This window comes from Anguilla rostrata, chromosome 2 (genome assembly GCF_018555375.3).
Source record: "Anguilla rostrata isolate EN2019 chromosome 2, ASM1855537v3, whole genome shotgun sequence".
Classification (NCBI taxonomy): domain Eukaryota; kingdom Metazoa; phylum Chordata; class Actinopteri; order Anguilliformes; family Anguillidae; genus Anguilla; species Anguilla rostrata.
In genome coordinates, this window is record NC_057934.1 from 45,793,021 (window position 1) to 45,820,584 (window position 27,564).

Sequence of the window (27,564 nt, forward strand, 5' to 3'; positions counted from 1 at the left end):
CCCTAAGCAGCCGTGTCCATACCAAACAAGCCGTGTAATGCTGCTAAAAGCCCCTTTGCTTTCTGTTTCACGGACACTGATGATATGCAGGGTGTCTCGCGTTAACCTGAGAGCCAAGGAACGTCTCCACTGGACTGTGAGCCATACATCATTTAAAAAACTTTCTTCATGTTTAAGCCCCAAACCTTTAAGATTTGATTTGACCTTGAAACTGTAGGAATCCACATATTCCTTGTGTCCAGTGTAGAATCCGCAGTATGGTTCCTACCTCCAGTAGGAAAAGAACGAGGCTCATCACTCTCATGGGAACAATATTGTAGAATCCACAGGATAGCAGTTCTTCTTATGATTTATTTGCAACATTCAAGAGCTGCTTACCAAAAACTTTCAGAAAATGAAAGTAAACTTAAAGTTACCATGGCATATACATTACAAGCTACTCTTTCATTAACAGATTCCTGGGAGGAATATTCCAACTTAGTCACAGCCGTTAACACAAAACGAAACTGTTAACTTGTGTGCACACATCTAACAGTTAAACATCCTTTTAAACAATGTGGATGGAGAAAAGTCCCGTAGTATAGTTATCTGTATGAGGGCATACAAATCATTTCTTTGTGTCCTTGCCTTTTAGGAACTTTTACCTCTTCCCAGAGCAGAGATGAGGGTGTTGATCCATGTTAACATTTGCAGTTCTAAATATAAATGCTCCCCCCGTGTTTACCTGGCAGTGAGAGATGCGACACGCACGGTCCGGTCCTGTAGATGCGTCGCGTCGCACCGCGCGCCGCGTCCCCGTGGCTTTGTTCATCCCGCTGCTGTATCTCTGGCCTGCTGCGGAGTGCCTGCAGTCGCATTAGTTATATCAGGAAGCCACACGAGGTTATGCAGGGCATCAGCAAATGACTTCTGACTCGCTGCCAGCTCGGGCTTTTTTTTAATCGCCTCGGGTTGCCAGAGGCTCATTTAAAACCCCGCGTGCGTGTTGATGACTTACGCCCCTTCAGGATGACCCGACCGAATCGCAGCGGAACGCCACGCTCGGCGCTCGACAGGACTAATTTGGGCGGGGCCGCCGGCGGGCCTGACTCCGCCCGTTTCGGCCCAGCTCCATCACAGGTTACGGATAGGGGAGCGCTTCAGCAGGGCGGGGCCGGGAGCATCAGCTGAATGCATTAGAGCTCCGCACCCAGCCCAGCTCCTCAGATGGAGATCTGAATACCGTTCCTGTATCACTCCTGACAAATGCTCCCCCTTATCTGTGTAGGTACATCAAGTCTGGAGTACCGGCACGCTCAAATGCCGCTGACGTTTGTCTGTGTTTAGGAAGGCAGGTGTTATAGTCCGGCTTGAAAAGCTGCAACAAGAAGTCCAGAGTACCCGAAACCAATCCAAAAACGGATTTAAATACACCAACCCAGACATTTATTAGAATAAATAAACTAATCACAAACTAAAACAAAGGAAAACCCACAAAGTTCAAACAAAACGATCTTCACAAAAAACTACAAACCCAAAACCACAAAAGACACCCGAAAGAAGATCCCAAAGAAAGACTCTCCACACAAACCACAAACACAAAAGCCCCCAAAAGAAAATCTGCCCTGCCTCATACTACTTGGCTTATATTGGGCCACAGGCAGGTGGAGGCAATCAGGCAAGTAATTAAGCAACTACCTCCACCTGCACTGCGCAGGCAAGCAGAGGCAGGGGATGTAACAGCAGGCATTTTGTGTTCAGTTGCAGTTGTCATTATTTGTTATTATTCTTATTGTTCTTGTTATTCTGATAATTGTATTTATATTATTAACGCTAATAACCCCCTTTCTTGGGAATCTTTGCTTTATTCTCAGGCATTTAAGAATTGTACTGCTGCCTGTTTTTACATAAAATGCAAAATTATGCGTGATAATGTTTATTATACATTTTGTTCAACCATAGCTTTTTTGAGCACTTAATATCGTTTGGATGCCAAGCACTAGAGGTGCTGAGCTGCCCTGTTGCCTCTCTGGTTATTTTCTTTCATTTCCTTTTTCCAGCCTGGCTGCCTTCCATGGACCTGGTTTTCTCACATCTTTTTCCTTACTGCTGACTAAATCGCCAAGTAACAGTAAAGGCATTGCACAGTATGGGTGATATGCACTAATTAAACTACAGCTATTGCTAGTGTCCACGTAATTGCTAATAAAACGGTTATTCAGAAGGTCAAAGGTAATGCGGGTGTGTGTACCTGTGTATGACTGCTCGTGGGGTAGATGGTCACTCTAGTGAAGTGAAAGTATGGAACTGAGCTGAAGTGTATTTAATAAAAGAACATACGGTACAGTTGACCTATTCGACATGTGTGTACTAGATTAGTACTGAAGGCATAAAATTGAATCAGAATGTGTGATATGTACGGTGTTATATTCACTGTCTAAGTGTTGTCTGTGTCTGTGGGCATGTATGTGTTTATGTGCGTGTGATTAAAGAAGCCCTTTTATGTTAATTATTTTTATCACAGGTGTCAAGGTTAAGCCACCGGCTTAATATTAGCATTACTAATATTATATTACTAATAAAACTTGACACTATGCAATACTATAGGATGGTAACCAATGACAACTGAACTTCTAGCAGAGTTAATTTGATACATTCCGTACGTGTGTTATGTAAGTGATGACACTTCAGGCCAGTTGTCATTATAAGCCATGTCTGCGGCTTAACATGAACTGGCTGTGAGCGTGACAGACCGTCTTTCATTCATTATAATGTGCTCTGGCTGCAGAACAGGTTTTTCTCATGTATTAAACGTTGCTGTACATCCAGATTTGTCGCCTCGCAGTGTATCGGCTTCATTATCAATTTGTTTATCCTCTAATTTAACAACCTTTGACATTCTCAGAAGTATACTAATGCAATCAATTTCAATCCCGCTCATCCTGTTCCCTGAGCAAAATCCTGAAACTTCTGAGTCAAGAATTAATTAGAAAACGCACGAAAGGCCACGACATCCCATTTATAGAATGTCTGCCCCTCACAGTACATTCTCCATCTAAAGGGACTTGATCTCCAATGGGGAGGTGATTTGGCATGTTCTTGCCTAACGGATGTTGCCCTTTTCTCCTCCTGAAGAATCGTTAAACACCTGGTGCCACCAGATCAATGCTGGCCGATGTGCGCAGTGCGCAGCGGCAGGTTACAGAGCGCGTGTGGTCACAGGGGCGCGGTCACGGGGGCGCGGAGCGGCCAACGGGCGACTTCGGTCACTCTGACCGCGCCTGCCTAAGGCCAGCCGTTGACCCGACTGCCGCCCCTCCAGTGGGGTAGAATCAGGAAATGGCCGTCTGGTCAAAACAGCTGGGCGTGCTTGAGAGCAAATTGCACCTCCCCCACAACTACATTAATGTCCAGATTCCGTCTTGGTAATTTAAGATGGCAATAATTGCCGCTAATTAGGATAATTACAGTAAAGATCTGTTGGTTGGTACTGAATGCTGGAGGTCTCTCGTTGCTCATTACTGGCAACAGAAATAGATTTGGGGCATTAGCGCCAACGTATGAATTAGCGGAACCTTTGTCCCGATAAAACATTTTTATTTCAATAATGCAGCCACTGGAGTGAATATCAAGGAGGTGCTCTATTGAAAAATAACTTCCTTTGGGTCTGTCGTTTCAAGGATGTACAAGGGTTCGGTTTCCGCTTGTTTTCTCGAGTTAAATGTCCTTTAGTCTGCCCAGGAGCAGTATGTGTCTATGTATTCATCTTTATATGATTTGCTTCAATAAATGAGAAAATAAGCTTTCAGCTCTCTCCTTGTCTGTTAAATCTGAGCATAAACCAATGGCCCATCTCCCATTTTTCAAGGAGCCTCGTTCTTTTTTTTCCCTCCAAAATATTGCAGTCGGACACTGCTCAGACATTCACTCAACAGGCTGTTTTCTTGCATATTTTGGCATTCATTTCCCCACTGCATTAGGTGCTGGAATCCAGCCCTGTGGAACAAGCTGGTGTGGAACAAATTGGGAAGGGCATGACTGGGATCCCAGAGCAAGGTCACCATTTCCCTGACATCATCCCATTGGGTTCTAAAGCGCGTGCTGGAACGCCCAGCCTAAACCCCGCACAGGCCTCTACGCCAGCAGGGCGATCTCCGTACTCTCCGTTCTCTGCCCGCCAGTAGAACCTCCGCAAGCAGCGCAGTTACACTGAGGAGGATTGGCAGTTTGGCTTAGTAACGTTCAAATGGAGGGGCGGTGGCTTTTTCCTCTGTTTTCCTCCCCCTCAACCTGAAGTAGATATGTGGGCTTCGGGCCTGTCTCCAGGCTGCTGTGGATTGCATGGAAGGACTCTAAAAACAATGTGTGACATTTTCATGTAATGCTATTTTTAGGCCGGTGGAAAAACACTGTCAGTGAGATGAAGGGAGGCATAAAACTGGTGCAGTAGGATCATGCTTCTGGTGGAGAAAGGCCGTTAATCTTCGCGCTTCGTGGTATTTCATGTGGTTTTTATGTGGGTAAGTTTTGAATGAGAGGTGGGGCAGGCTCCTCAGCCTTCAGTGCTCTCTGCTGGGACCCCTCCTGTGGGGGGGGGCCGGGGGTTAGCGAATGTTTGTGTTGTTAAGGGGAGGTCGCGGAGGTTCACTGGGGACCCCTACGCAGGCACTCCTCACATTTGTTTATCTCCGCCCTCGTGGTTGGGGCTCGGCGGGGTGGAGACTTTAATGGCGTCTCCGGGGGAGGGGGCGGGGTGTACATGAGACAGTCCTCCGGCTCGCCTAATCAGCTCTGCCTCTCATGCATAGCATTAACGGCGGCCTCCCCTCTCCCTCTGCCAACTGCGCTGAAATAAATCTTCATTCCCCCTCTCGGTGGCCACGTAACCTGCAGCAAGCACGGATTTTCATTAAAAACTGGCGGTTTGATGGAGTTGAGATTGTTGTTCCTGATTAACACTGTATGAGGTCATGCTGTTTAACACTCACTAATGATTCCAAAAGACCCCGAGGATGTGATGTCGTGGATATATACACTGTAATCATTTTAGTGCCTGATCATTTTTGCAACAGGTGTTTTTATTGCCAAAGTTAACTTGTACATTTCATGTACAGTATCCAAACAGACACCTGTGACAGAACAACCCTTAACTTGGGATAGATTCTTGCTCTGCTGGTTCATCCGCAGGCGTTAGGAGTCAAACTAGCCTTCCCACAAGGAATCCAAACTATTGTTGCGTGTGGTATAAACGGAAGCTGTTGCATGCTCACTGCTACGATAAGCGTGTCGTGCTGTAGTATATGATAAAAGAAGTGAAGTAGTGGACACATTAAGAAACGTTATATTCCGTGACTAACTGCGTGAAAACGGAAAGGGTTGCAACTAAAACCAATGTTTGCTAATTACTGTAGTTTTTGAGGAAAAACAAAACAACAGGTGTATTTAATGTAAACCTTCAATCATGGCACTTGGATGTGACAGGCTGACGGTGAAGGCTATAATTGCTGTGGGATTAAGGGCGGTGTGGAAGGTGAAGGCCCGGTGGGCTCTGGCTTTTGGCCAGACTGTGCTGAAATAACAGCAGCTGTTAAATGAGGAGAATCTTTAGTTTTTATAACTCAGGGAATCGTACAGTCACTCTGAATTCTTCAGCTCGTACTCGATGTACTTGTAGAAGCGGTGGTTTTTCTTTTCAGGCCAGAAAAACCTCTGTAGTATTTCAAATCCCGGTGAAGTCCCAGAAAATCAAAGTGACAATTACCAACTTTGGAAAAACTGAGCAAAATGATTAACTGTGGAAGGGATAGGGAAAAGTCTCTGGGAATCGCCCAAATGAAGCCATCTGGTCCTGATGTGTGCTACGCAGCAGCTTTCATTGATTGAAGTTGTGAAGCCTATCACAGCACAGCTATGGATTGCGTTTAGAGTGAAGTTACTGTACAAGCATTTCTCCAGGGAGCTAGTCTTTCTGTGGAAAATCCCGGTTAATTTCGCTGCTTTTGATTGGATCTCTTAGTCATCTTCATTTCAGCTGTTACCCCTGTTATTGCTGGATGGCATGATAGTTATATTCTATTATTGAGAAAAAGAGCCATTGAAGTGTATTTATGGTACTAACAAATCAGAGAAGACAAGGTTTTGGGTTTGTATGTGTTTAAGAGAGTAAGCCTTACAGTTAGCGTTTTCTTCAGTATGCAGGACGTTGCGTACTGTATAAACTCACTGGTCAGGTATGTTAGCCAGGTCTGTCTCCGCTGCTCTTTTACTCAGGTGGATGCACTCTGTGAAAAGCGTCCTCTGGATGAATGTAATTTTAACGAAATACTGAGTGTGATTTTTACTGAAGCAGTTTGAGTTAAGTATAGCTGTAGGGCACATTAGTGTCCCTCCAGGGACTCAAACCTGAAACATTCTGGCTGCAGTCCCGGCGACTCAGCCACTTTGCCGTAATGTCGCCCCAGTACATAATATCCAAAGTGTATTGTCCGACTAAAAATCGGGTTGGTGTCATTTATTTGGTTTAAGTTATTTCAAAATTATGGAATCGCATCAGCACAGCTTGATATCTTTGTGGACCAAGGCCGTAAATACACCATTATTAAATTCAGGGGATTCTCAGCCCCATCCATAGCTCATAGCTTTATTGTGCATGCAAGTCAGCATAAACACAGCAACCTGTACTTAATATTTGTGCCTAAACTGCATTATACAGACCTGAAAATGAAAACTGTCATAGAAAAATACAGCCTTTTGCAATAATTCTGCTGGTTACAGTTTACCTTTAACATTTTATATAAATTTTGAAATCAATATTTATATTTGCACTTTGGGAGCATTTCTGTGTGTGTTGTGTGTGTGTGTGTGTGTGTGTGTGTGTGTATATAATAGGGGTGTGCAGAGACATCAATATCTGTATCTGTATCTGTTCAACCAACAAAATTATCTGTCTGTGTATCTGTATTCGGATAGAAGACCAGAAGTGGGCGTGGTATATACCGGAAGTTACGTAAAATCGGGCAAACGTTATATATTCTAACCTAATATTCATTGGCAATGCAATTGTTGTGCCTTCAAAGCATCAAATTGATTTAATATTGGCATATAATTAATTATGGAATATATTTCCACATCCTCATACTGTACTTTTCATCTCTCTCTCTCTTTTTATTTATTTTTAACTAAACTAAGTTTTATGAACTGTCTAAACCCCCCCCCCCCTTTTTAACTGGGGGATATTGGTAGTTCTATTTGGACCGTTGTTACGCAGAAACTTCTGGTTGTCAATTCTATGAAACCACGATTCTATTTAGAAAAAATAGTTCCTTCTCGTTTTATATCATACAATTAGTTTATACCATGTATACCATACATTTTTTGTCATTAGGCCTACATTATTTAATAAAACTGCATGAAACCATAAGTCAATCAAATTAATCTCCCTAGCACTATCTTGCATTTTAAATGGTGTGGTCGTGCAGTGTAGACATAACTCTTTCTAAGACCCTCTGAAACGGGTTTTGAACCTTTATGATAGGTTCGCCGTCACGAAGCAGCTGCTATGTGCTGGAGTTCCAGATACTCTCCCTCTCTCTGCCCGTGTAACGTTAGATAGAGGCTATGAGAACTCGACATGGAGCTGACTTTTTTCCACTCCGAATAATAACGAGCAACTTCGGGTAGAAGAAATATCTGTTTCCATCACATTATTTGTTCGAACTTTCGACATCCTAAATACAGTATTTGGATTAAATGGATATATCTTAATATATATATATATATATATCCTTATTTGGAATGTGGCTCTCTACAATTTTAGATTTGTACTCAAACAATTCATATGTGATTAATTCAATTGTTTGATTGCAAATCTAAAATTGTGGAGTACAGAGCCAAATCAATATATATAATTTGACTTTTTTTTTAAACTGGTCCTTTGAATAAATTGGCCTGTTATGAGCACCTTAATTCCCTTCCCCATCCCCGCTTTCATTAGTTTTAATTTGCAGGTTCATTCAAACAGTCTTAATGTCAAGTTGAGTGCTCTCTAATTGCCTCAAAAAGCCTTATTTCATATGTATTAGTTCTACATAGTGTCTGATTGCAGCAAAGTTTGGAGAGGGATGTTTACAGGGCATTCACACTGCCAGCAACTCGGTTGATGGGTTGCTCAAGTTTACAAGGCTGAGGGAGGGGCAGGAGCTTCCCGTTGCATCCTCTTAGTTGTCTCGTGCAACTAAATATTGTTGAAGAGATGTAACGGCGTCATCAAAGACGTATATTTGCCATATAGCCACATATCATCTCCTTTTGTTTCTATAGTTATGTCAGGACACTGATAAATATTTGTTATTGCTATCTAGTTAGCCATATACTGTATCTCTCTCACTGGTTAGCCACCTAGCTAGTGACCTCTCAATCCCTCTCACTAGCTGACTCTAGTGCTATTAGCTATTATTTTCAGAAATGTCCATGGCTGCTCTTTTCATTTTGGGAACATTAGTAACATTTTGGCATGCATTTGCTGTAGTAGTGTGTGCCACGTTTTCCGTTAAATCACAAGTTTGCTGCTGTGTTCTGTTCATTCACAGTTCACTTCTCTAGCTTTCCTTTTCTGGAATCCTTTTACTGTGTGTTGATCAACATAATATTCGTATAGACACCCGGGCGGACTCCGTTCAGGCAAAATATAGGCAACGCAAATGAAAAAGTGATTGAGTACGCCCGGGAGAAACATTGGGCCTCTTTTAAAGCCGTAAATATGGCCTTTTCATTCAAGTTGCACTTTAAAATTTTAATATTGTCAGGCCTTATTATGAAATGCAGCACATACACCCACTCTCAGAATGGAACACGTACATATGAAAGCATGCTCTGTTTGTGTGCCCACATTATATTTCCAGAGGGAGCAGCTCTAATGAACTTTATGAATCAGTATAGTGTGCTCTGCTGAAAGAACCTGACTGTTTATATATCTGTTTTTTCCCCTCCAAATAAACCAGTCCGAAATGGCTGTGGATATGATGGGATAAATTTTACTACTCCAGTTAGAAGCATTAAAGAGAACATGTTCTTTCGTCAGCGTTTTGCAGCTAACCCGTAAGATGTATTTTCCTCTAGTGATGTTAATTAACAGTGACCACGGCACTTAGGCATTGCTGATTGGGCTTTTCATTTTTAATGGTCCATGTTGTGTACATGCTTACCCCGTATCAGGACACAAATCTGACATGCTTTTTCTTCATTCACCACACACAGGCGAGTATCTCATCTATATGGTAAATGATGAAAAGGCATAGCAGATTCATGTCATGATATGGCGGATGGTTTGCGCGATAATGCTGCTTGATGAGAATACTGATACTGAACAAATAATGAGAAAAAGGGATGAAGCAATGAAGCGGAATGAAGGGAGTCAGGCACCTTTAGAAGTGAAGTCTGGGTGCGCTCTCCGTTTTCCTTTCCCTTGGCTTTAATAGTGTGGTGCAGGATGCGTTGTGAATACCTTTGAAATACCCTTCGGTTCAGGATGGGCAATGGCAGTTAAACTGTCATTATGCTGTCATAATGCAATTTGAAGGTAATTACAAGCCACTGGTTTGAAATATGGGTGGGGCTCTGCTGTTGTACTGTCGAGTAAGGTACTTAACCTGAATTGTTTAAAGGCAGCTATTAAAGTGAATAATAATGATCTTAATGCTGATTGTGATTAAAACGGGGATCACCGTTGTGAGTGTTGTTCAGTATATCACCGCTGAGGTATGCAGTCTCCCATTTAAGGCGCACAGCGAGTTATGGATTATGTCTGATGGCTTCATTGTTTCAGTGATCCGCGCGCTGACATAATTATAAGCATTAATTAAGCTGCGCCGCTGATGAGGGTAGCGTCTTGGGCAGGGTGGAAACGGCTCCTCTGTCAGGGATAGAGGCCGCCATCATTATCAGCTCTGTCACTCGCGCGTAGTGGGCAGCTCGCGCTTTCCTTTTAATTAAAGCCCATTGCCTTTCATGCCCTTCTGTGACTTTGATGGGCTCTTAACAGCCCAAACACTCCTCACGCCGGATACGCGTGCTAGTAAGAGTAATTCGCTTAATAGTTACGGTACAGTAAAGCTACTGTAGCTTTGCCGGTCAGCGTTAAATGTTTCTCAATTATTTATGTGAACCAGCTGTACTGGTTGCAAAGCAACAGAAGACCTAGAGTCTCAGACAGCTGAAAAAAAACGAACATAAGAATCATGCTATTGCATTGTCTTCTGGAGGACTTACCAGTGCTGGAGTGCTACCAAGGCAAATGTACTTCTCTGATTATTTTGAGGAAGGGGAACCTAATATCTACTTTCTTACAAATTTTCTAAATTAGTGCTCCTGCTGTTAAACGCTGTATTCTGGTTTTTAAAAGTTTGGAAAATACCGAAATGAATATTTCTGAAAATCATCTGCTATTTCCGTTGTGATAAGATAGTGCAGGTGTTCTGTAATGGTTTGCAATATCTCTGAGGACTTTAGAGATACTGTATTATGCATGATCATGATCGTGGGATCTCCTAATTCAACAATTTCCATTCATTGACCTATAGAAGCCCATTGTCATTCTCATTGAGATTGCATTTAAAGTTGGGTGGAAAGAGTAAATGGGCACTGTAGTGTTGATCCATCGCTGCTCATTCCTGATGAAAGATGGTATATTAGGACCTAAGGGCTACCCAAGCAGCAGGGATCGTTTGTAATTTGTGGTGAACTGTATACCTTTAGATTGTAAAAGACTTGAAAAAGCCCATTGAAATTCAGTGCTGCATCTTACAGGAAGGAAAGAAAAAAAAATCAGAGATCCTGTGTTTGGAATGATAGATATTTGTACTTAAAAAAAAAAAAATAATGGGTGCATATTAAAACTTCCAGGTCAAGCGGCTTAACTGAAGGCTCGCAGCAAGCTTCACTAAACCATAGTCGGTTTGCGTCATTTGTTGAGGGACAATTAATCACATAATTAAAGGTTCAAACTCCTCTTCATAATTTGGCATTGCTTAGCATTGCCTTTGACTGGAAGTTGACCCATTCACCATTCCCTTGATGAGTTGGATTTTCCAGTAAGCACAGTGCATTTCATGACTTGTTAAACACATAATTGAAATAGTTTATGTTTATTTGAGAAAAGCTGACATTATTATTATATAGCTAAATGAGGCCATTAAAAAGATATTACGGGTTTATGAACAACAGCATGCACCTGCGGAGTCGAAGGACCCCTCTGCACACAGGTTGTTTGTCAGGCATCAGATCTGGAGCACGGACCAGGCTGAATCACCGTGCTCTTTTCTGCGTCCGTGGTAGCCTCCCGGTGAGGTGCCTTCGTATTGCCGAGAGAGCCTCAATCAGATTCGGTACACTGCCTTCTCTTAGCTTGCAGTATCTGCTAAATTGCTATGCGGTGGTTCTGTGGAATTTGGAACGGTATGACATTATCAGCATGCAGTTATTTGAAATAGTGTAACACCTGGCTAAAAATGGGGAGCAATTACCATTATGTAGAATGAGTGTCTTAGGTAGCATCCGGTCCATTAGTGTGTTTTGTGTTTTTCCTGGAATGTCCTGTGTGACCACCCAGGGCTTTGTGCCCTATCACATGTTTTTTTTATTTTTTAGTTTTTTTTTTTTTTGTTAAAAGTGCAAAATGAATACCATTTTCTTTGATTGGTTAATTGCCAGGACAGTGCATCCCAGAAAAATGATTAATTCCTCGCAGCGACTATTTTCTGAATTATGGCATTATGGAGGCAGAAGAAATATTGATGTTTTCCACATGAATGGCTGTGCTGTTTCCCGCTCTCTTCTGTTTGGGGGTATTCCAGTGCTCAGCTCGCACTCCTGGGTCAGATTAGTGGCTCATTCCATTTCTAATGGCGGGGACACACCTGGAATGCCGCCACCTTTTTCCCCCCATGACAGCAGGCACTGGGGGAGGGGTCCAGCGTGGACGCGATGTGGTGATTGACAGCGGCCGTGTCACGGTGATCAGCCTGCAGTGACAGGGGAGGGGGTTGGGCAAGGGCGGGGCGGAGGCGGGGCCCTGGCTCACGCTTGTCTGACAGGGCTGCTGATTCAGGGTCCGCCCATCTTCGCTGCCCCTTGTCACAGTGCCAGAGAGGCGCGCACTCCGGGATGGGTGGAGGAAGCAGATTCCCAGCTATAGAAGAGAGGTACGGCAGCAGCTATGCTGTGCGTCCATCTGGCACCATACGCGCGAATGTGAGGAGTTCAGTAAAGGTGCTGTAGTCCCTGCAAAGGGAACGTAATCACCCAGGGGAATAAGGCCTTCGGTACAGATGTGCAGAGGGGAGACTGCCCTGTGGAAGGGGGAGCGTCTGTGCACACAGTCTGCAGAACTGGCTCACTTTTTAAAAGGAATTGGCCGTCTTTTATCACAACACTATAAGTTTGAGAGTAAAGGGCATTTGGATAGAAAAAACCTCGAATACAGAGAAAGATTTCCTTAATTTTGATAAATTTCACTGGATTACCAGATCGCTGAGATAAGCTTGCCCTTTTCTGTGGGTTAAATTTGTTTTGACCCGATTTGCATAAAATTGATCTGCCCGTGCTCTTCAGAAAGTCACACAGTGCACTGTATCTGCGACGCGGGCATTATCGAAAGTCGTAAACAATTTCTGCTGAGAGGATTAGTTGCGTCTGAAGAGTTTAGATTGAAATGACAGGGTGCTGCATCCAGAAGAGTTTTGTTTGGAAAGATGTGACAGAGTACTTTCTTTCATTCCTAACCCTCCACCACTGGGCCAAATCAGTATGTTTTTGAGATCCCTGAGCCAAATACTGCCGATGAACATGCAAGAAACTGCCAAAATAAAGGATACGCCAACCATAGTATCCCTTTCTGTTAAGTTCTCTGTTCTTGATGAAATTGACAGCTCACACCCTAGATTGATATATGCAGTAAACTGATCCAGAGCAGCTTCTGTTTTGCCTTCAAACATGGACATCATGGTGTTACGGCTGGCTCGACTGGCCGCAACAAACAAAGTCCGGATGGATCAAAACACGACAGAAACTGATCTAAAAACAAACCCAGACATTTATTAATCTAAATAAAAAACAAAAACACACAAAGTTCACAAAACAAAAACTCTCCACACAAATCACAAACCCCAAAATAAAACCTCCACAAATCACAAGACCCAAAAGAAAATCTTCCCTGCCTCATACTACTGGGCTTATATATTGGGCCATAGGCAGGTGGAGGCAATCAGCCAATTAGGTAATTAAGCAACTACCTCCACCTGCACTACCCAGGCAAGCAGAGGCAGGGGACGTAACACCCCCACCCTTAAGACAAAAAAAAGACAAACTAAAAGGTCTTTTTTTTTTTTTCTTCAAATTACTATACAAAACAAAAAAAATAAATACCAAATGTCCACAAATTGTCCAGAGGAATCTGCCACTGTAGGGAAGTGTGTGTCTGCGCGCAGCCTCCTCGCCGCCGCAGGGTACTGTGTGTCTGCGCGCGTCGTCCTCGACGCCGCAGGGACCTGTGTGTCTGCGCGCGTCGCACTCGACGCCGCAGGGACCTGTGTGTCTGCGCGCGTCGCACTCGACGCCGCAGGGACCTGTGTGTCTGCGCGCGTCGCACTCGACGCCGCAGGGACCTGTGTGTCTGCGCGCGTCGCACTCGACGCCGCAGGGACCTGTGTGTCTGCGCGCGTCGCACTCGACGCCGCAGGGACCTGTGTGTCTGCGCGCGTCGCACTCGACGCCGCAGGGAAGTGTGTGTCTGCGCGCGTCGTCCTCGACGCCGCAGGGAAGTGTGTGTCTGCGCACATCGTCCTCGACGCCGCAGGGAAGTGTGTGTCTGCGCCCATCGTCCTCGACGCCGCAGGGAAGTGTGTCTGCGCGCAGCCTCCTCGCCGCCGCAGGGAAGTGTGATGGCAGATCCCGGACGAGCCCCCATTTTGTTACGGCTGGCTCGACTGGCCGCAACAAACAAAGTCCGGATGGATCAAAACACGACAGAAACTGATCTAAAAACAAACCCAGACATTTATTAATCTAAATAAAAAACAAAAACACACAAAGTTCACAAAACAAAAACTCTCCACACAAATCACAAACCCCAAAATAAAACCTCCACAAATCACAAGACCCAAAAGAAAATCTTCCCTGCCTCATACTACTGGGCTTATATATTGGGCCATAGGCAGGTGGAGGCAATCAGCCAATTAGGTAATTAAGCAACTACCTCCACCTGCACTACCCAGGCAAGCAGAGGCAGGGGACGTAACACATGGTGAAGGAGTATGCACTTTTAACCACAGCTGCCCCTAACTGATGATGTCTTTCCCTTAGTCTTCCATGCCAACATCACCTTAGTTGCTGTTCCTTGTGAAACATCAGCAGGTCTCATCAGTGAAGCTTGTGCCAAATGTGCCCCAACTACCACCTCACTTTCAAATTCACTCTAACTTCAGTTGTGCTAGCTAAAATAATTTGCCGGGCATGACCAGCATTTTTATACAGAACCTGTGCATGCTGGGATTCTAATGGCTTAATTAAATCAAGAACCACACCTGTGTGATGTGGAAGCACCTGCTTTCAATATGTTCTGAATCCGTCATTTATTCAAGTGTTTGCTTTATTTTGGCAGGTACCAGTGCTTCCAGTGACTATGAACAGTATGTTCATAATAATTTAAAAAACTGGGCTTTATTTAACTGCTTTTTTGGTAGAAATAATCAGTGGAGAAAACAAAAAATGAATTGTTTTGATAGTGATGAAGAAACAATTAATGCTTTTGCCATTTGTAAGACTGTGATATGGACTCTGTCCCTATAGGTTATGTGCATGTTCTCTTTTTTGATCCCCTGTCATTTTTATGGATAGCACAGTAGAATTTTGTGACACTGAGTGTAATGATCTATAGTATGGACACACATGTCATTCTCTGTTGTTGGGTGGCAGACCTTTGACAGACTTCTGTCAGTGCAATGTGATTGCACATTTAACGTAACTCTTCCCCGCACAAAGTGAACTACATGCAAGTGAGCAAAATTTTTAAGTTTCCCAATTTATTTTAACTGGGCAAGTGGTGATTTAAGGTTAAAGTAATATTTTCTGTCTCTCATCCACACTTGCTTAACAGACGTTGACTTTCTTTTTTTTTTTGTAAATCTGAGAGAAAGGGGCTCGGGAGGTTATATTATTGTGAAGAAAATCATTTTAATAAGGTCCTGGAAGTACTCTATAATGAATTGTGCAGAAGGTATTTGAAATGTCAGATAGTGGTGCTTGAAGTTGTTGCGCAGACAGGCGAGTGGCACCTCACTCTTCAGAAGAAGGCTTGGGGTAAAGGAGCAGCAGATACAAACCTGGCATCAACCTGGTTGCCAGGCAACCAGATAAACCTTGTCAGTGAGAACAATGCAGATCGGGTTACTCCAGCAAGACTTGTATAACTAGAGAGCTGATGGTTCGCCGTGAATGAGAGAAAATATGTTGAAATAATAAGGGGATTTTTAGGACAAACTCAAGTTTTTAAGTTTCACATGCTTTTTTCCCCCCACAATAATCTTCCAATTTAAAGAGGGTCAGAGGGTTTGAATTTTACAAATGCATACAGTCTAAGTTGGTTCTGCTCTTGTGATGGTTTTGAACCTTTGGACTTCCTGTCCATCAGTGACTAGTGATTGAATTCACTCAAACACTTCATATGTGCGTGCAGTCCGCTCACTACCCATTTGTGCCTGACTAGAGGAACTCCTGAAACTGTCAGTGAGAGAAGTGCAGTGTCTATAGGGTCTTGGTGTGTGTGTGCGTGTGTCTGTCTCTGTTTGTGTCTGTGTGTGTCTGTGTCTGTGTCTGCGTGTGCGTGTCTGTGTGTTTGTGTGTGTGTGTGCGTCTGTCTGTGTCTGTGTGAGCCTGCCTGTGTGTCTGTCTGTGTGTGTGTGTGTGCGTGCGTGCATCTGCTCGTGTCTGTGTGTTTGTGTGTGCGTCTGTCTGTCTGTGTCTGTGTGAGCCTGCCTGTGTGTTTGTGTGTGTGTGTGTCTGCATATCTCTTTGAGTGTGTGTCTTTGTGTGCATGTCTTTGTGTGCATGTCTGTGTGTATGTGTTTGTGTGTGCGTGTGTGCGTGTGTGCGTGTGTGTGTCTGTCTGAGTGTGTGCGTGTGTGTGTGCGTGTGGGCTCTTCTAGAGCTTGTCTTGGATGATAATGAGAACTGCACTGGGAATGCATCACAGTCCTTCAAGATGGTTCTTTCTTCCCTGATGAGTCTGCGGCTGCTCGGGGAGCTGGTTTACAGTCCCTGAAGTGGAAACATTTTTTTTCTGTTGTCGGGACCACAGAGACACCCCGGAACCTGAGAATGCTCATTATTGTCTCTTCCTTTGGTGTATCACAGACATACATGGCCTTCACTGTTTATATGAACTGATGGATAGCAGACAGAACGTCACCGTAAGCCTCTAAAACAACAAAGACCCTGGACTGGATTTGTTCTGCTGTCAGCTCCACTCATATAGGCTCGTGTACGCTCCTAAGATCCCACCGTCTCCTGGATAAGTGCGGCATTACAGTATTGAGATGCAAATTCCACAGTCAACTGGAATGATAATGCTTAACGCAGCATCACTAGCGAGGTGACAGTCTGTTGTGTTTCTAAATTCAGACAGTAGGATCCTTCAATGTGTCTGTGGATCCTCATTTTGTCTTAAAGTCTATATTCTTTATTTTTATTTGTTATTATTTTCTCCCAAATATGAAATGCCAAATTATGCCCACGCTGCAGTTCTTCCTTGTCAGTTGAGGAGAGTGCAGACTCGCATGCATGCTCCCCCGAGGCATGCGGTGGCAGCCACCTCTCTTTAATTGTACTGCAGACGGACTCACACAGGCATGAGTCAGAGGAAGACTCTTCTCAGAGATGCAGATAAACCTGGGAACGGCGCCCCCGATCCCTTCGGCCCGCGGGGAACTGCTGCTTGATGAGACTGTAATCCCATCCCCGGGCGGCTCTAGAGACTAATTTGCATCACCAGTACCAAACGAGGCTGGCAGCCGGCACTGGCAAGTCTGCCTGAATTCCAGACCGGGCCATGCAGCCCATCCATACATTAGAACAGTGCCATAACAGGATGAGCACCCAGCAGCCCTGCAACCATTTCATTTTTGTTATCTGCTTTTTTCTTTTGTGTGTTCAAGCACTTCATTTTTTTATTTGAAAAAGCACTTGTTTCATACATGAAGCCAGTTGCATTACATTTTTAAACACTCTGCTTATGCTGATATCTCCAGCAATATTGCAAGGGAAGTTCTGTGCCAGCTACTATACATAAGCAGTTCCCAAAAGAAAGCCAATTACTGGCCAACAAGCACAGCTGACTCTTATTACATTATTAATTGTCCAGAGAGAGGTTTCCTGGCACTGCGGTCACCTCGTTTAAAGGACAGGAATAATTTCTCATTTTCAGTATTAATTACATGCCAGGGGGACAGCAGTTCAGTATAAAGCAAAGTTTACAGTTCGAGAGATCAAATTCCTGTGGGGAGAAAAAAGACTGGTACGCATGGGGAGGCATTGGACACTGCTGTGACATCCATCTCAGTTTGTGGATATGGCCGCAGAAGCGCTTGTTCTCTCACTGGGGGTGGATTCGCTGCCTTGGCCACATGCACACACGGCGCACAGGGGTGGTATTAATGAGGATTGGTGTGAATGCGACACCACCCACCCTAAGTCTGTTTCGAGACCGGCTGTTGTCAGGTCATATTTCCAGTTGGGCGATGAAGACTGTATCGAACGGGGTGCTCCAGCTCCTGTTCTAATTTTACCACAAAAGCCACTCATTAACTGCTTTCTTTTTGATTTTCCTCTAGAGTAAAGAAAAACGTTTTTGCAATAATGGTCAGACTTTCTCTTCGCAGAAGTAAAATGTGTGTGAAGATGCAAATGCGGGCGTTCTGTTGTTTGCGCGAGAGTGGGTGGAGGTGGCTGGTGCGCTGCCAGGAAACGGGAGCAGCGGCTCAGTCAGTTGGGCTTCTGCCTGCCAGGGCCCGTCTCCTCTGCAGAGCTCAGCTGGGGATTGTCTGAGCGCGCTCACATCGCCGCCGTATTACCTCACGCTTACGAGCCCGCCGTGAGGCCAGCGCGCCGCGAGGCGGGAAACGTTCCCAACACGATGAGCCGAATAGATTATCCCCACAAACGCTCCGCTCTTCTGAAAGGGACCCTTTGTTTCCGAGGGGCGCTAGGGGCGGAGCTGGATACCTGTACGCGTCCACACCGGGGTGGACGCTACGCTAGCTGCTCGCGCCGTCCTCGCTGGCCACTGCTGTCCTTTGGGAGTTATGGATCGGCTGCACGGCTCTCTCTGACAACACCGAAGAAAGAGAAGTTTAGCAAGCCATGGATCATGTGGAAGTCGCCACTACGTTTGTTATGCCTTCTGAATGAGCAGAAAATAAACCAGGTTTTTTTGCTTTGCTTAGTAAAGGAGGGGAAAACTGATCGAGGGGAAATCTTTGGCCACACACATTGCTTCCTTGCTTCGACTGCAGTGCAGTGTGTGTTTCAGCCATTTATGATTAATGAGCACCGAGCCGCTCGCTTGCTTCCTTGCTTGGGCGAGGCGTTATACTCATGCAGGTAGCTAACCAAATGAGGTCATGAGCGTCTCATGAATATTCCACGATTCTAATGATCTCCCTGAGGTTTGAATAAAGCGAGCGGGTCCGAGCCGTCTGTGTTTGCTCAGGCAGCGGTCTGAGCTGAAAACGCGCTGGCGCTGGCGGGGGCGTCCTGCGAGCCGGCGGCGAGGTCGGCGGCGCCCTGCCGCAGCCTGGTCTGGCGGGGCGGCGGGGGGCGGCGCCAGCAGGAGGAGCGCGGCGGAGGCTCCGGGTTAAAGGGGTGATGTCACGCCACCTGCTCCCGCCGTCCTGACACGCTCTCCCCCCGTCAGGCCGATCTGCGTCTCCGCGGTCGGGCGGCCCGGGGGACGGGATTAGAGCGGAGAGTCGAGACCCCGGGCCTGTCCCCGCCCGCTCCGGCCCGCACGTCAAAACCGGGCATCGCTCCCGCGGGGGGCTCTGTCCGCCAGCGTGACCCTAATTTAAAGCACTCTGTTTGGGCACATCCCTTCTGCACCAATTTATTTCCGAATTCGCTCCACGGTGCTCGCAAGGACACGCTCCCTTTAATCTCCATCCTCCTTTGATCTGAACCGCATTCTGTGCCGTCCTGTGTTGGTTGGAAGAGTGGCCGCTATTGAGCAACGTGAAAGGAAAAACTGGTCGCATACTCTCGGGGGTCTTCGAGTGTTTTGTAAACCCATCCCAAAGATATACCTTGGAACCACTGAAAGGCTGGACTGTTTCTATGAAGAAAGTGTTTCTTTTCGCGTAGGCGGCGTGGGTGGAATAAATGCATGCGCATTTAAAAGTTGCTCCCTGCGAAATGAAAGAGTGGAAAGTAATTTGCGACTTGGTCCAAGTGACTTGCTGCAGAGAGCAGAAGAGTGATGACCTTGTGTCTGGATCTGAGCGTGATTTGATGCCGTCTCCGCTGGGTGCGTTCCGCTCTCCCCGCCAGCCAGTTTTAGAGGCTGCCGTTTAGCGCGAACAAATGCTGTGGCGCGGGCCTGCGGAAGGGGGAGAATTTTGGCTCGCGCTCCGCGCGCCGGTCCCACGCCGCACTCTCTCAATTAGTCCTGTAGCGTTAACATTTGCGACACTTAATAAGTTTGGGGACCCGGTCGGTCCAACTGTCTTTATTACGTGGAACTTTAATTGAATGCCTCTGAGTTTTAATAAAATGAATCTTGCGGCTACATTATTAATGACACACGAACCTGGTTATTTCTCTGTTCCAGACAGTCCTCAGGGGCTTGGGTGAATGGAAAAGTGTGGAGTTGTTTTTTTCCTCTCCATTTAATTTCTAATGGTAATATAAGACTTCTCTGTCCCCGTTGGCCCCCAAAATTCATTTATCTTTTTCAGTGTTTTGTTCACTTTCCTATTGTCTACAATCAGGGTTTCTAATTTATATTTGTACGTGCGTGTGTGTGTTGGTAACATATGGAAATTTTCAGGAAAAGAATGTAAGAACAATAAGTCAGTAAGTCTCAGACTATAATTGCTACAACGAGGGGTCACTAATACTATACCACAAACAAGCTCACAATTGACTGTAGATGAAAGGAGATTATTTCTGAATTGCAATAGAGGTCACCTGACCAAACATGCCTATTTGGTAGGAGTCCAGTGCTGCCGTGAGCTCACTTGGAGCTGTCAGGTTCATGCAGCTTCATAATTAGGTCTTTGGTTGTGCAACTCTCTTTGAATACGGCTCTGAGGACCATGGAATTCATCTCGTACCGTTTCCTGGTGAAGCGCTGTCGTTCATTACAAACAATACTGTTGATTTAACGCTTGACAGCGGGTTGCTTCAGAGGGTCCGCGCAGAGTAAAGCTTTCATCCGTTGCACTGTTTGTTTTCTGTTCTTCACAGGAAACTGGAAGGCAGAGATGTCTCATGCTATGCTGGTTGAATTCGCGAAACAATATTAACCGAGTTTAAAGGTTGCTTAGCACACACTGCTTGTTTTCCATTGTCTATAATTTAAAGGCTTCCGGCTGCTTTCCCTCCATCGCAGTCTGAGCCGGTGGGATCAAGTACTACAAACCGAAATAGTGGGCAGGGCTCTCCTTCATGTTTCAACCGCATTCCTTTCCTCAGAGCCACTCCCACCTGCCGTCAGCCAATGAGGGGAGATCAAAAGGTAGCAAGTTTATGTAACAAGTCGCCAAACTGATTTACAGGAAGTGGAAAAGCAAATGGTTATTCTTGCAGAGGTATCTGCTGTTTGGCTGCTGACATTAAATATTTCCTTTATGTCTGATATTTCTCAGCTTATTAGCTGGTTGCTAGAAAGGTAGTTATGGCCATTTCTTACTACTGAGTCACAGTTGACCCTCTGCTGGCTTTTGAATGCTGGCTTCCCCCACAGGCTTGAGTCTTTCATCTTCCTCTCGCTCTTTTCCTGTTCATTTGTTATTTTCAGAGTCAGAGCTCACGTCAGAAATGGCAAATCTCTCAGAAAATGCAGATGTGTAAAGATGTGCTATTGTATGAACATATAGGCCTATGAACCAATAGCTGAATATTCATACCCTTAATTTTTTTTTTCAAAAAACAGCCATTTGGCCTTCATACTTTACCTGCCGTTGCTTTTTAAGGAAATGACTGCTCTTCACCCGAGCCTGCTGCACCTGTCAGGTGAGACAGCTCTACCCACGGGCTCGATTCCTGCTAGTTGGCACCAACATTGTTATGTGGCTGAAGTGCCACAGCTCCATCCTGCATGGATGTCCTTCAGCCTGACAAAAAGGCAGTTTAAAAGCACTCAGGAACTCAATGGGAACTGCTCCGTTCCATCTGGCTCTTGTGCCCGCAGTGGAAATGCTCCTAAAGGGTGCTCAGACTGCTCACATAGTAGCATAACTCATAAACAGAGTCAGAGGAAGGACAGACCCGTTGTCGTTCGGTAATTCGGAATGTGCTCCTCGGTCCTATCGAGCCCAGGTGCATTTGCTGGAAGTTTAATGCATTGAGATTTTAGGGAAAAGAATGGAGAGTCAACAAGAAACCAAAAAAAAATGAGGCAGCCAAATCAAATACATGGATTGGATAATGTGGCTATGTTCAGGAGCCATGCACTAAGAAGATGGAGGGCTTGGTTTATCACTGCTTGTGCTCTTTCTATCCATAATTCTTGGAAACATGTATTTTTCACTCCAGATCGAAGCGAAATCTTTAATGGTTATGTCAGTTACTGATACGTGCCTGCTACATGACCCTCAACTTCATGCCTACAAGGTGCTATTATCTAGGAGAGATTACTTCTCCTCCCACAACTTTATATGCAGGTTTTTTTTTTTTTGTTTTTTTGTTTTTTTTGCTTCCTTAGTGCCACTTGAACCCTTGTTCTGAATGACTGAAGTAGTGCGCTATAGATAAATAATGGAGCATTGGTTTAGAGAGAGGCTATGCTTGAAGATGGATACAATTTCAGGAGGTTTTAGCAGGTTTTAAAATCTCGTCTTGTTTTTTCTGTGGTTAAAAGCACAGTCTGTTGGCCAATTAAGTAATGACGCATAATTGGTGAGTGGGGGAAATCATGCCTTTTTTGACATTTTCATATAATTCTTTCCCATATCCTTGAACAGACTCTGACCTTTCATAAAAATGTGTCTGGTTTTAGAGAATCGAGAGGCTGTTCGTTGCTGTGTAGAGGAATTGCAAATAGGCTACCCTGATGCCTTTAAAAACTCTGAAGCCTCCATTGTTTTTTCTCGGTTTGGTCGTGCGTCTTAATGAGGATTTTAATAATCACGGTCATAAATCACAAGGCAAAGAGCGGATGTCCCACACTGCGGGATGCCCAGCGTGGACCGCTGCCTTTCTGATGGCTTATTCTTGCACCCCTAGACTACCCAAAAAGCAATGTAGGTCGGTAAATGAAAGCAGCTGGACCTGTATTCTAAGTGCAGGTGCAGGCGACTTTGATAAATGCGAGTTTGCTTGTTTTGTGTTGCTTAAAAGGCCATCGTTGTCACTGTGACAGTATTGTGTATGTTTCACTGTAGTACAGGTTCAGTTTGTATTACAAAGTGTTTACTTTTAATGAAATATGTACCAAAATAAGCTCACTGTAGTTTATTTACATTCTGAGTTACAAGTCACTTGTCAAACTGGTCAAACTCTCACCCTATGTCAAAAGGGATCACCTTGCCAACACTGGTGTTGTGAGATCTCAAACTATTGCACATTACCTCTTTGGGAAATGTTATGTTATTGATATACAATAGAATAAGGCATTTTACCATTTACATTATGCAATCCAGATATCTGGTATTTTTAAACATTTTTCCCCAAGATGTGATACTCTTCTAACTAAAGTCCTTTCACACTAGTTCTGCCAGTGTAGTTAAATGAATTATAGGTATATTAAAGAATGTGCAATTGCATATTTCATTCTTGTAGCTATGAGCGTTTTTTCTTTGTTGTTATTAGACAGTGTTATTAGACGTGTCCATTTTGAAATTGAAAAATTTTGAAAATGAGTCTCAGGGACATTCCCGTTCGGGAAGACAAAGCTCGAAGTCAGCAGCCATCAACACAGATTTATAAAGTTTTTTTTAAAAATGTAATTACTCATAGAATCTTCTCTTCCTTGGTAAAGGATGGAAATGTTGAAAGGTTCACTTACGGACAGTGGCCCTTGCATTAGGTGTGGGCTTTTACGTGGGAGACGTTGAGTTGGTCTGCATTTTTAATTTGGCAGTTTACAAATCCATCTGACTTTTCCACATAATGTTGCTGGGCGTGTGCGCACGTACCCGATCCCACAGCCCGTCAGGGTGGCAGCACTGAAAGGTGTCTTTCATAAAGTGAGCCAGGCGTTCCTGAGGTGCGCCCCTGAGGGGTCCTGCAGTGAAGCGTCTGTGCTGATGAGGAGCATGTCACTCTCTCCACTACTGCAGTTCCCAGACTCAGAGGTGAAGTCATAGTCTCACCAGAGACCAGCGCACTCACACATTGAAGCCCTTCAGAGTGGAACACTGAGAACATTCAATTGCGACTACTCCTACTTGTATATTTGTACTATAGAGCGGCATTGAGTGAAGGGAGTCGCCATCCAGACAACTCTTGTGTTGTGTCCAGCTTTAATTTGAAGGGGTTTTGGGTCTTCTAGCGAATCAAACAGGATCTATTGTTTTGCTGTCATTTGAAAACGGGTAGACGAATGAAATGACTTTTTGGGCTGTTGGGTTAGCTTCAGTAGCTTGAGGCAGGGCTTTTTGAGAGAGCAAAATAGTTTCCTTTCAGTTGCAGATTTAGATTACCCAAGGCTTGCTAGGACCTTTGCTAACTGGATTACAATTTTATATACCTCCCTTGCTGCTTGTGTAATTACTGGTGAAATGATATCAAAGGCCTGTGTTCTCCTCAGGGGCAGGAGACAGGGCTGCCCATTATCCCTCTCGCTGCGCTCTTTATTGGCCGAACCCCTGGCTGCAGCCACTGGTCTGGAGAAATGTATTAGCAAAACCTAAACGGGTCCAACTAATCATGAAATCAGTTTATATGCAGATGCCAGCCTATTCTGTCTTCAGCAAACCTGGTGAATTGTAACATCTTATCCTTGGGCAGACAAAAGACTCCGAGGCTTTTAGACGGAAGCATTAGCCTTTCTTGTTGCGAAACCTGGCTGCTAAACCTTTCCAACAAGGGGGAGCTTTTCAAGCGCGCGGAAAACGAGGATATTTGCAGCACCCGAGCCAATGCAGCTTGCGCCCCGTTATTAATTAAAAGTTAATCATGGAAGGCTTCTTTGACCTTTTGAAACTGGCATCTGTGAAGGGTGCACTTATAGCCTGGACACACTTTGTTTAGAGACGGGGTGTTGAGCCAGGTTTGGAGGTACCGAGCGGAGCGATACATCTTCATCAGCATCGTCGGCCTCCTCTCCAGCCTCCCCTTCAATTGCTTCTGAGTTTTAATGGATTTTTTCTTAATCCTCATTTAATCACAGGGAACAAAAGGAAGATAGCTGTAAGCCTATTGGAAACTGGCTGAATGCAGGGGAGGCTCTGTTTACTCTCACACCGTGACTGTTACGCTGTGTTAGAAAATAACGACAGGAAGGCAAAAGTTCTTAATCAGGCACACTGCACACCAGAGTGGGACCAAATGCCGCATTGCTTATCCTGGGTGCAGCTTTAGCAAAACAGCGCATTTAACTGGGTATAAATGCTGTGAGTGCTTTTCCTTTCGATGACACCTAAATTCAGTTACGTTTTCAGAAGATGTAAATCAAACCTGACTGGCTGAGAAGAGTCCACTGTACATTTAAAGGGTCGAATGCATCACATCAGCTGGTGAGGTGCTGTGCAAACCATCATAAAACCTATTCTTCATTTCCCAGATATAATGAGTTCCCTTGTTTTCCCTCCGCTTCCCAATGGTTATCTATCGTCTGTGTTGTTAATTTTGTGAAAATGTATACGAAGCTTTCCAAAACAACTGCCACTTAACTAGTGCATGACAAATTTAGAAATTATGAGAAGTTTCAAAGCTCTATAAAGCCGTGGTGCATGCTCTCTGTAGGGATCAGTGTGAAAGAATAAAACTGATGTTACCGACTGAAATGTGCGATACTGAATAAAACCGCTCACTTCGTGGAACCGCTAGCAAAAAATAAACTAATAAAAAAACAAATGCTCGTCTCTTCGTCATCTTTGGGGGTAACTGCTGAAGTCCATCGAGGTGGGCCTCTTGGATTGGGTAAGAGGGCAGGGAGTCCATCGAGGTGGGCCTCTTGGATTGGGTAAGAGGGCAGGGAGTCCATCGAGGTGGGCCTCTTGGATTGGGTAAGAGGGCAGGGAGTCCATCGAGGTGGGTCTCTTGGATTGGGTAAGAGGGCAGGAAGTCCATCGAGGTGGACCTCTTGGATTGGGTAAGAGGGCAGGAAGTCCATCGAGGTGGGCCTCTTGGATTGGGTAAGAGGGCAGGAAGTCCATCGAGGTGGGCCTCTTGGATTGGGTAAGAGGGCAGGAAGTCCATCGAGGTGGGCCTCTTGGATTGGGTAAGAGGGCAGGAAGTCCATCGAAGGTGGGCCTCTTGGATTGGGTAAGAGGGCAGCGGTGAAGGGTGTGATTGGCTGGAGGGAAACAGCGCGCATTCGGCATGCGGTCTGCGCCCTCGTGCATCTGCGCGCCTCACCGCTCATCCGCAGCCCTCTCAGCCGAAGCGGCAGCCTCGGCGCCGGCAGTGATGCATAATTGATGGTGTGATTAATTAGAGGCGAGGGAGGACGCAGGCGACAACAAACGCTCCCCGCTCGTTCTGCAGCGCAGGCGTAGACAGGGGAGCGGGCCCAGATGCGCGTTTTATATGCGCTGCCCCGCCCGGGCCCCGTTTGGGCTTCCGGACCAGCCGGCTGCGTTCCGGATGGTGCCGCCGGGGGCCCTGCCCGTGATGCGGCTGTGGATGTGGAGGGGGGATCGGTCTCTTGACTTTAAGGATTTATTCAGTCTCTATCGGTAATAGCTGTTGAACGATTCCAGCAGTTCATTGATTTTCAGCTCCTGTTGGAATGGGAAATCAAGTGCATTGGAAGCACGCTGCGGCACCGTGGAATTAATGTCAACGCCATCTGCGCCGCGCGGTGGAAGAAAAACACGCGCAGAGAACCGCCCAGCGGCCAATCAGCTGCTGCTAACGGGAGCGGGTTCCACTCCGAAATGAAACGGGACCGACTTTGATATTAATGGCCCGCTGTTTTTTTTTTCTCTTCTTTTGTTTGCCGTAAGATTGCACTAATTGCCTGTCACTGTGGAAAAAAAGCCTAACCCTAAGTGATTTTCTCCTTTCTGTTTTCCACAGAGCAATAACCTTGGACAATCAGCTCGTGGTGCTGTCGACAGCTGCGCCAGATGCAGGACGGTATTACGTCCAGGCAGTTAATGAAAAGAATGGAGAGAACAAGACAAGCCCATCCATTTACCTGAGCGTGGCGAGTAAGTAAAGGAGAAAATCAACACAAACCTGCTCCATTCTTGGCCCAAGGCCATTTGTGCATGACACGAGAGAGATGCTGTTATTGACCAAGAAATGGAATTCCAGCCTTTATTGGTTTGCTATACAGTAAAATGTGGCAGCATTCTTTTCTGCTTTTCTGTTGTTATTTTTAACCTTTTTTCTCCATTTCCTGTGTGCTCTCTTTCCCTTTTGATTTTATTTCTCTGTTTTGGTCCGTGCTCTCTCTCTCCAAGGGAAAGTCGCTCATATTAGCACCAGCTTTCCATGTACTCGATCATCCGTGTGAAGGAGTTGAAGGTGGTGCGCGGGAGGACTCGTGTTCAGCGAATAGTACCAGCATTATATTAACGGTTGTTCCACGTTAATTAAAGAGAGTAGCTTCCGGAAAATGTTTGCGTGGGGTTAGCCGTGGTGGCGCTGGGCTGAGAAGCTCATTTTTTTCCCATTCTGGCAGGTGTCCCTCCTCACTTTCTCTGTGCCGTTCTCGTGGCGTCTGCCTTTGGAGCAGGTCCATGCCGCTCTGCACGGCGAGCAGAGCTGGGGTTCACTGGAACATCCTGTTCTCAATCGGACGCGTACGTGGGCGGCCATCCACCAGCTTCACAGAGACATTCTCTTCCAGCACAGCAGAGCCCTTTGACAAGTCAGAGAGGACAGTTGGCGAACGCGCACAACACGCACGGCCATTGGTGACGTCTCGCAATTCATCCCTGTTGAACAAGCAGCTACAATTTAGAGGCGAAACACATCACAGGCTGCGTTTCCGAGGTAAAGCGTACACGGCGAAGGTGGAGTCTGAAGGGGGGAGCGTTTTCTTTTCCGGCGGGTGAGGAGGCGTTCTCGTCCCTCCCCCCCCCCGGCTGGAGGCGAGCGAGCGCGGAGCCGGCGCGGAGGCGACATCAATCTGACGCTTGGTTAGGGATGTTTTTACAGAGCGGCGAGCGGGCGGGCCAGCGAGCGGCTGTGTCGCGCCCGCCGGGG

General features: G+C 45.5%; 1 protein-coding gene across 1 annotated transcript in view; it reads left to right on the top strand.

Moving 5' to 3' along the window:
• The window catches only part of sdk1b (sidekick cell adhesion molecule 1b), a 346,872-nt gene that overhangs the window by 194,830 nt on the left and 124,478 nt on the right, over positions 1-27,564 (top strand). Inside the window, exon 6 of the mRNA XM_064322539.1 lies at positions 26,428-26,561. Coding sequence (XP_064178609.1) covers positions 26,428-26,561 — 134 coding nt within the window. The remainder of the gene's footprint in view (positions 1-26,427; positions 26,562-27,564) is intronic.